The sequence below is a fragment of the Girardinichthys multiradiatus genome, chromosome X (genome assembly GCF_021462225.1).
Source record: "Girardinichthys multiradiatus isolate DD_20200921_A chromosome X, DD_fGirMul_XY1, whole genome shotgun sequence".
In the NCBI taxonomy this organism is placed as follows: domain Eukaryota; kingdom Metazoa; phylum Chordata; class Actinopteri; order Cyprinodontiformes; family Goodeidae; genus Girardinichthys; species Girardinichthys multiradiatus.
In genome coordinates this window covers 20,939,351-20,949,050 of record NC_061817.1, presented here as the reverse complement: position 1 = coordinate 20,949,050, position 9,700 = coordinate 20,939,351, and the positions used below count along the sequence as shown (strand labels likewise).

Sequence of the window (9,700 nt, the reverse complement as noted above, 5' to 3'; positions counted from 1 at the left end):
ATGGTGTTTTCAAGGGGAAGTAGTATATATATATATATATATATATGTTATATATATATATATGTTATATATATATGAGTGAATATTTTAAATACAAAAAATACAAACATTAACTCTAGTGGTCTGGCTTTGTTTTTAATTTGTTACAACACATACAAATCTAGACTGTACTTGTAAAGAGGCAGAGAAGAATTGTGAATAAAAGCAAAAAACAAAAACAAACAAAGGCAACCATTGTTACCTGCTTTCCTGATGAATTTATGGTGTAAACCACTGATTACGAATCCTCTTCTTTTTGTAAACCCATAAACTCATTTAATGTTAACAAACGCATATTGGCTGCCTTGTGACTTCCATATTTGGACATGCATAAGCAACAATTGCGAAATGTTCTGTTAAATGTTAAAGCGTCTTTTTGTACTTCCTTTATATTTTCATAGGACGAACTTCTTTGTTTAAGGGTCGCAACCTCTGATTAAAATTTGATCAGGAATTTTACAGAAGATATGTCCATATATGAGAGTAAAATAGGCATCTTTGCAACCCTCCCTGGAGTAAATAGAGTAAATAAACCTGAAAATCAACCAAATGTGGCAGCTTCGGTTTTATTTCCCGCAGAAAGTTAACAAAAAAAATTGAATGCATTAAATGTGTCATGCAAGATATAGTGTAGTCGCAGGAAAAAACAAAAAAGGACACACATGGCTTAACACTGCCAAGCATGGAACTTTTTCAAAGAAACCTGTGATGCTGACTTGATGAGCGCTCATGGTTCGCATGTATCCGTTGCTTTGAACCATGTGTGAGTCAGACCGCCATGCATCAGTGGCTGTATAGGAAACTGAAACATCACTGAGCCGGCCAACATATTTATAGACCAAGTGAGATGTTTCACATTCCCCCTTTATCATCATACTAAGCTGCAGCGGCGGCTGCAGTCTGCACAAAGGTGCTTTCATATGCGTGACCCGCTGCAGGCCTGGGATAGCCTGAAGATTGCAGAAATTAATTTTGATTGTTATATAGAAATTGAAGTTCCACCTACTCATGCCTCCGTTGTATTGATTGTCGATGGAAATTGAGCTTAAATTGATGTGTGATGGACATGCATTCTTATCAAGGTGCATATCGGAATGAGTCAAGCCGAAAGCATGACGAATAAGAAGCGCGGTGCATTCACCATATGACGCTTCTTAAGCTTAACTTCGCACTGAAAATCATGCAACGCTGCAGGTCACCACGACGCGGCTTCGTCAGTTTCTATCGTGTGGTTTTGTGTCTGAGGCACTTTTCAGCACAAAATGTTGCTTGGAGAGTAAGTAGGACAGCGAGCAGTGCAGCATGTTGCCCAGAAACCAGAGAGCCAATAATGTTCTCACAGAGCCCGCTCTGTGCATTCATGTGCGCCTGTCGCCATTGCGGCTCCTGCTCTCCGTCCAAATAAGGAGAACCGCGGCAGCGGCAGAAGCGGCGTGCCGTCTGTGCGCTGCGTAACGGCACCAGCCTTTGCAGCAAACCGTGCAGGCATCAGCCATTCCAGCGCCGCGAAATGTCGGTTGCGCGCCGAAAGTATCAAAATGGTGGTTCATATTTCGACGGAGGTTTTCTCAGCGCATCTTTTGTCCACAACGTGCCGCGCCGCGCCGCGTCTTTGTGTCCGCCGCTGCGGGGAGAATTTCAATAGACGACATAAAGCGGCGGACATTTCGGTGATAGAAATTCAGCCCCCCGCAGCTTTAAAATGTGCGGACGGACTTCCTTCTGGCTCAGGCTGCGTCCCAATTTAACAATTGGATTCTGAAATTGATTCAGATTAGGTCCACATTCGGCAGATCTGCGGCGGGGTTTACGCCTTTAATTGACATTATCAAGAGCAAAGATAGGGAAAATAGCAAAATAAACTACACACAGATCCAATTGTTTATTTCTTCCTTAAATTTCTTAAGGCTACTTTTGCTATAAACCATAAAGATTTGTGTGAAATTATTTCCCTAACACCTTTCAGTTTATTCTGTGAGTTCAGCTCCTTCAAATCGCCAAAATAACTTAAAGATGCCAAATTATATCACTTGAACAAAATAAGACCGCCATAACAATCATTTGAAACTTCTAGTCGCTAATTATACAATTGGGGGACAACAGATTCACTTATCAACTCTATAAACTCATACAGGCCTCCAAGGGCTCTCCATACATCTTCATCTCCTTACAAAGATAAAACCTGAACAAGAGGAGCATGATGCATATAATAAAGAACCACGGTGTATTCCCATTACTGCCCAAATGTTCTCTAGAGTTTGGATAATTGCTTTTAGAAGAAAGAAGTCGTCAGCTCCTTGACTTTTCGTTTAGTTTACCAAAGACAGTGTGGGTCATCTGGCAGAGCACAATCTTGTTTGTTTTCATAATCAGGAAGGCCGATGCAATTTATCACTGGGGAGTAAAAGTTCTGCGCAACTTCTAACGATCTGGCATAAATCTTAGAATCACAGGACACAGGCGATTATTGTTGTTACTGTTTAAATGTACATTTGAAATACAGAAAATTGCGACAAGAATTTTCATTGAATTAAAAGAAAACAATTTGTAATAAATCAGAATAAATAAGTGAAGACTTAAGTGAAAAAATAAAGCGCCTCAATCAGACTCAAGTAGAAACGCTGCTACATTAAATGCATAAAAAATCTCTATATCCCATTTTAAATTGCCATGGCCACATTTACATTAGCTCTGATGTGTAATAATAATAATAATAATGATAATAATAATATTTTCAGTTTTATCTAAAAAGCAAAAATAAATATAAATAATAAAAAATAATTATTTAAATATATTGAGGAAAGGAGTAAAGTATAAAAAATAGTTACATAAAAATAAGTGAATCAAAAATCAAATATGAAGTTCATAAAATATCAAGTAAAGAAAGCCTGAACATTTTATTTTTTCAGACTGCACTGAAAAAAAATGGTTCATGCGTTGCTTTACAGAGAGCCAGGGAAAATTGACAGGGTTAAACCTAAATGTATTTGAGCTCCATTTAAAGAAAGAAAGAAAAAACTATATATATATATATTTTTTTTTTTGTGTGTTTTTGTGTTGTCAACTGGGACACTGTGCCGGTGACAGGTTGCATATCCAGTTACTTTCTTTTCTTCAATTTTATTTATATTTGCAAAATTGATTTAAGTGCGGTATCCCGTCATCCAACTTCACATGAATGATCAAAGATCAGAAACCGTGTCACTGATTTTGCTGCAGGAACACAAGATTAAAACGCGATTTTTTTTCCACTTCTTGCCAGCTGGTCTTCAGTCAGTTATCCCACATAATTATCTTGTTAGATTAAATTGAGAAATGAATAAAAAAATACTTTGACTTTCTATAAGCTAAATTTTCTACTACAGACTGAGGATGCAATTGAAAAATAAAGGAAGCGGCTAAAGCCATTCTTGGAATCTGACGTGAATATGTCTAACTCGGGAAAGAAATAGTAATAAAATCAGTCAATCTGTCATCTGAGCTCCTTTTGTGCGCTCATGTTCTTCTGAATATCTTCATGACTTTTTTTCAAAGAGACGCGGCGCACAATCTCAATTAATACCTGAAGCACACACGTCCATTTGCGTATGATCAGACGCGCCATGGCCTTGTGGCATTTTGCAAGTGAAACTGCAAAAGGTGTGACAGAACTACCTTTGTCTCGGAATATTAAAAGAATGCGTCTTTAAAAAATCGTTTATGAAGCTGTGGGGCCATCAGCTTTGATTTATCCTGCTCAGTTGTGCTCAAGCTGTTTGTTTCCAGGTGCTGCAGCTGTTTCGTGTGGATTTTTTATTTATGCGTGTGTTGTCAATTTGTTTTTGTACTTTAATAGACTGCTGGAGATAAGTACCAGCTCCCCTGCGACCCACTATGGAATAAGCGGTAGAAAATGACTGACTGACATATTTTTTTTTTTGTATGTTTTTAATATCCTTTTAATTGAGAATGAGTTTTTCTTTGGGTCTTTAATGAAGCATGCTTCCATTTCTCTTCTGCTTAGTTTCTAAAACAGGGGATGATTTACGCTCCGCTATGGCTCTGGCCGCCCCCCACAGAGAGATCGGGGGTCAACGGACCCCCCCTCCGGGACTCTCCTCGGCTTGGCTCCCCGCACTGTGCCAGACATTCCTGTACAGCAGCCAGAGCGCCGGGGCTCCTCCCCTCCGCTCAGAGACCCGGAGCACGTAGCAACAACTGAGCCAATGTGCTCCACCAGCGATCCGTCCTACCTCGACCGCGGTGCCTGGCAACACGAAAGAGACGTGATGACGTCCACTCCAGATTGCGTATTATGGGATGTGCGGAATTAAACAGCCCCGGAGAGGACGAAAACGGGGAAGCCAGAAAAAATAGTAGCGGCAGAAATCGGCGTGGTTGCATGGTGAATCATGGAGCTGTCAGCTGTCGGCGAGAGCGTCTTCGCAGCCGAGTCCATCATCAAACGGCGGATCAGAAGGGTATTCGCTGCTTTTCTATCTCCCACCCACACCGCTCCGACAGCATCTGTTACGCAAAAACATGTGTCCGTGCGGGCTCGACTGGCCAGTTCCCCGATAACCTGATCGCTGTTGTGGATCTGCTTGTTTTTTGCAGGGTCGCTGGGAATATCTGGTGAAATGGAAGGGATGGTCTCAGAAGTGAGTATAGAAAAACAGCAGAGCCAGCGAAGGACAGCGCTCCATCCTGGCCGATTGTACAACTGCAGCGCCTCGCGTTCTGTTTTTACACGCATTTTATATTGTTTTGTGCGCTTCGTGTGCTCCATGACGCAGTCTGCGCCAGTCAGGTGTTGGTAAAAACGCCCGATTGTGTCGCTACTCTGCGTCCACTTGCCTCGGAAGACGCTGGGAGTCAGCATGCGTCACTCTCCGCTATGATCGCAGCTTCAAGTAGCCTCACATGTAAAAAAAAAAAAAAAAAAAAAAAAAAAACCAACAAAAAACAACAACACACAGTCAGCGTGGAGCAGACCGCGTGGGCGCGATGACACGAGTTCTGACCCGATTAAATAAAGTTCTTGTGGTTTCTGTGGTACAGATACAGCACCTGGGAGCCGGAGGAAAACATCCTGGACGAGCGCCTGTTTGCCGCCTTCGAGGAGAGGTGAGATGGTTGACAGCTCCCCAGTAGGCCTCTCTGCAGAGAGGAGATGGCACCGTGCAATCTGCCTCGCAAAAAATGCACACATAATAAAGGGAATGGGTCTGCATTCTGATCTTAATTTGATATTTTTCTGAAAGGAAGTGGTTGAAAAAAAAAAAAAAAAAAAAATCTAGTTTCTTATTCAATCATCTCCACCAAGAATGTCTCCTTAACTTTGGACATTTCTTTTCGAAAATCCATAAACATTACTTTAAATGTCGCGTATGAATAAAGTTTTGTCCTTTTTGTAAATATTTTAACTTTTCGAATGAATTGTAAAATTAACTAGAAATGTTATTGTAATTTAATTGGTTTGTGATTTGTGCTCATCATGCAGGGAGCGCGAAAGGGAGCTGTTCGGGCCCAAAAAGAGGGGACCCAAACCCGAGACTTTTCTCCTGAAGGTGGGGGAATCTTTTCATAAACTTTCCTCCAAGTTTTTAATGAATCGTGTGATTTAATCTCTGAGTTTTATAAAAGTATCAGATCGTACCAGTTGTGAAACCGCTGCTGTCAGGGAAAGAATATGACAAACTGTGGAAGAGGGGGTTGAGCATTTTTTGGATTTTAAAAGTAGATTTGCGCAAAAGCTTTAACGTCATGTCTGCCAAAAATGTAGAATATAATAAATAATATCTCCAGGTTTATAGGGCATAGACCACAAAATAATCTTTATGGTCAAATATTCCCTACATTTATAATAATAATAATAATAATTTTTTTTTCTTCTTTTTTCATTTTAAATATACATTATGATAATAGTAATAATTATTTGTAATAATTCTGCACTTCATAAGAAATAGGTGGAGACTAGTAAAGCAAATGTGTAAGTATATCCTGCAAGCCCTGGATGTCACTATAGATGTTTTCTATGAGAATTTGACTTACTTTGGGCTGGCGGGTCCTGCCCAAATTTAGCCCAAACAAAGATGTTAAAAATCAGTCTTGGTTAGCCATTTTGAACAGACCTAACCACCTCATGAAACTCATGTATTCGATTCATTGCACAGCGGGATATTTTTTAAGTTTACAGCTCATGAAAATCCAAAATTCAATTTCTCAGAAAATGTGAATGTTACTTGAAACCAATACAAAAAATAATTTTCCAAACAGAAGTCTTAACCTACTGAAATGTATGTTAACCCCTCTGCTGAGGTGTAATGGAAGCCCAGGTTGCTTTAATTGCAGCCTTTAGGTCATCTGCATTGTTAGGTCTGGTGTTGACCCTCATCTTGACCATACTCCAAAGGTTTTCTCTGGGGTTTAGGTCAGGCCTGCTGGCCAATAAAGCGGGGATTGGTGCCTTTAGTAGTGTGGGTGGGTGCCAAGTCCTGCTGGAAAATGAAATGGGGTTTGTCAGCAGAGGGAAACATGATGTGCTCTAAAATGTCTTTGAATCTGGACTTGATAAAAACACAGTGGACCAACACATGCAGATGACACAATTTCCCAAATCATGCCATTGGAAACTTCCCCATGGACCTCAAGAAAATTAGGTTCCTGAGGTACATGTCCCATCTCTGGGACCTTGAATTCCAGATTAAATGCAAAATTTACTTTCATCTAAAGTGAGGACTTTGGACCTCTGAGTAACAGTCCAGTCCCATTTCCTCTCAAATAAGATGCTTCTGATGTTCTCTCTGGTTCAGGAGTGGTTTAACGCATGTGGTGGCTCTTAAAACTCTGACTCCTGCAGTCTGCCTCTTGTGGATCTCCCCCAATCTGTAAATTGGAATTTGCTTTAAAATTCTCCCATAACGGTATTTTTGCTTGAGCATATTTTTCAACACCATTTTTCCCTTCCATTTAATTGACCAATAATATGCATGCATGCAACATTCTATGAACCCTCCAGTGCTTCTTTAGCAATTTCCTTTTTTCAACCTTGACTAAGTGTCAGTCTGCTGGACATCTGTCAAGTCAGCAGTCTCTGATGTGATTATGAAGTCTATAACAACACTTCACTTTTTTTTTTTCTTTCAAGGGCCAGTTCCATGATTGATCCTGCAACCGTGCCAATATAATGACTTATTTTTCTTTTTGTCTTGGAGATGTCCCCTTATCACTCTTCCTTTTTAACCATCTCTGTCCTCAGGCCAAAGCCAAAGCTAAAGAGAAGACGTATGAGTTTAGAAGAGACACTCCCAGAGCAATTCAGGTGTCCTATCCCACCCCGGAGCCTGTCATAACTCCGAGGGCCCGCGAAGGTTTACGTGCTGTGGTTCCCACCATCTTCCCCCCAAGCGCGGTCAACAGAGGGGAAAGCTTCCCGATCCGTGCCCCAGAGCTGGAGAGGAGGCCAAGACCCACTCAAACAGAAGCTCTCCTGGACCAGCAGTCCATGTGGTGCCCCAGAAAGCGAGGGCGCAAGCCAAAGCTCCACCTGCATTATGATCCGCATGACGCCTGCAGCTCGGCAGAGCCGGCCTCCAAGCGGAGCAGGTCACTGGAAGAGCAGTCCATCATGTCCCGACACCTGCAACATCACGGAGAGACGTCAGATCACAGCCTCCTGCAGCTGACCAAGAGGTTTCAGGAAGAAACCACAATCACGCCAAAATCCAGCAGTGAGCAGAGACACACAGGGCTGTCTTACACATGTGCCTTCAGTCCAAGCATGCGTAAAAGTGACCCGGAGGGACGCAGAACTTACAGTTTGAGCGGGAGGGATTTTCCCCAACACAGCAAGCTGAAGCGCTCCGCAGAGGAGTGGAGACACCAAGTCCCTGTCCTGTCCCCACAGCCCGACCCGTCCGCTCCCTTAACCCCAACCTGGAACCCCTGTTTCACCAACTGGGACACTGTGACGGTGACAGATGTCACCATGAATCTGTTGACTGTGACCATCAGAGAGAGCAGCACTGCTAAAGGCTTTTTCAAAGATAAAAGATGAGTATTTTCATGTAGTTCACAGTGGAATATTAACGCGCAACTAACAAACAGGCCTACTGTAAGACTATATCTTTTCTATGTAACTTTCAAACGTGTACATACAGATATTTAATACGCTGCTGGAGAAAATAAAAATGAAAGAGGCATTGTATGATAAGGAGGTGTTGTTCATTTTGACATTTTTTGCCCTAACTGATAGTAAAAACATATACATTGATAATACCTGTAGCAGTGATCCACAATAAACAGAAACAAAAAAGTGAAAATCTTGACTTTTTTTATATCTGTCCTTGTAACAGAAATTAGAAGTCAAACGGTTTGTAGTTTCTCACTTGTTTGCTAAAGCATGCAGTTCTTGTAGCTTCCATCAGAATGTCAAAAAGATATTTTCATGAATTATTGGGAATCTATTTGTCAAAAAGAGCACAATTATATTTTTTCTGGAGTATGAAGTCTCTTTAGGCAGAACTTTGAAATATATATATATAGATAGATAGATATAGATATAGATACTAAAGATTGAACTAAAGATTAGGGTGGTGGGGGGGGGGGGGGGGGGGGCTGGCAAAAAGCTGGTAGCTATTATAACAAGGCTTTGATGGCTGTATTGTCTATAAAGGTTTTCCCAATGATAACTGAGAATAATATATAACATTTTCAACGTGCCATTTACATTTTAATATGTTTTAATATCTTTTGAGAAGTGCATGTCTTATTTCCAATGAGATAGATAACCGTACTCCCACTTGCAGTTGAAATAGACATTTTTGCAATCTCATCATGTCCAAATTTAGACATGCATATGCGAATTTTCTTAATGTTCTGAACTTTTATCTAGATTTCTAAAATGTTCTACTAGGTAACCCCGGGACCCAGTACATAATTCTTTAGTCTTTAATTTAGTTTTTCCTTCCAGACAGTCGGACTTTCTTGTCACATTTTAATGTGGGTCTTTTGTTTAGGGGTCGCAGCGTTTTGTTGAAATTTGAGCAGGAACTTTACTGGCGCATATATCTGGCTATATGACGACGCATAGGTTCAGCAGAATAAAGGTTTTTGAATGAATTATAGAATTGTTGCTGATTACATTTTATGCCATACAAACAGATGATTACGCTGCAGGCATTTCTCAGAAGGAATCCAAAGGTCGGATGTGGATGTAAACACAACATCAGTTATATTAAACCCGTTTCTTTATTACAATAAAAACAGATTAAATTATAATAACCGATATTTTAATACCCGGCCCAGTGAGCCATCTGGGTGCAATGTGCGCCCGCAGGGAGCCGCATTCTGTTGGATAAACGAGTTTTTCAGCGTTTCCCTTATTTGAAATTGGTTAGATTATCTTTGAAGGGAAGCTTCGGGCTAATATCTTAGAGATCGGGGTTTTCCATTAAGGTCATGCATCACCTTGATCCATTAGGGCCCTGCTGTAGAAGCCAGGCTTCTCTGTGACTGTGGGCACAAAGCCGCTATTCATCTGACTTTGCTTTGTCTCCCTGAAATCCTGGAAAATCACTGCAACCAGTTTCTTTTTACTCTCGCTCTCTGTCTGTTCTTTTTACTTTAGATCAAATGTGCCAATAAAATGAACTAATCATTTCACCTCTCAAGACACTCA

General features: G+C 40.9%; 1 protein-coding gene across 1 annotated transcript; it reads left to right on the top strand.

Annotated features, from left to right (window-relative positions):
- Positions 1-3,999: 3,999 nt before the first annotated feature.
- LOC124862708 (chromobox protein homolog 8-like) lies at positions 4,000-8,342 on the top strand. The gene is made up of 5 exons (XM_047356779.1): positions 4,000-4,499; positions 4,636-4,679; positions 5,080-5,145; positions 5,522-5,588; positions 7,280-8,342. The coding sequence occupies exons 1-5, from the start codon at positions 4,431-4,433 to the stop codon at positions 8,075-8,077; spliced, it is 1,044 nt and encodes a 347-aa protein (XP_047212735.1). The 5' UTR covers positions 4,000-4,430; the 3' UTR covers positions 8,078-8,342.
- The last annotated feature ends 1,358 nt before the right edge of the window (positions 8,343-9,700 follow it).

Bases quoted from the DNA above. Each gene is read 5' to 3' on its own strand.
- LOC124862708 (XM_047356779.1), top strand. From the start codon at position 4,431: ATGGAGCTGTCAGCTGTCGGCGAGAGCGTCTTCGCAGCCGAGTCCATC. The intron at 4,500-4,635 runs GTATTCGCTGCT...TGTTTTTTGCAG, and splicing joins TCAAACGGCGGATCAGAAGG to GGTCGCTGGGAATATCTGGT. The intron at 5,146-5,521 runs GTGAGATGGTTG...CTCATCATGCAG, and splicing joins TTTGCCGCCTTCGAGGAGAG to GGAGCGCGAAAGGGAGCTGT.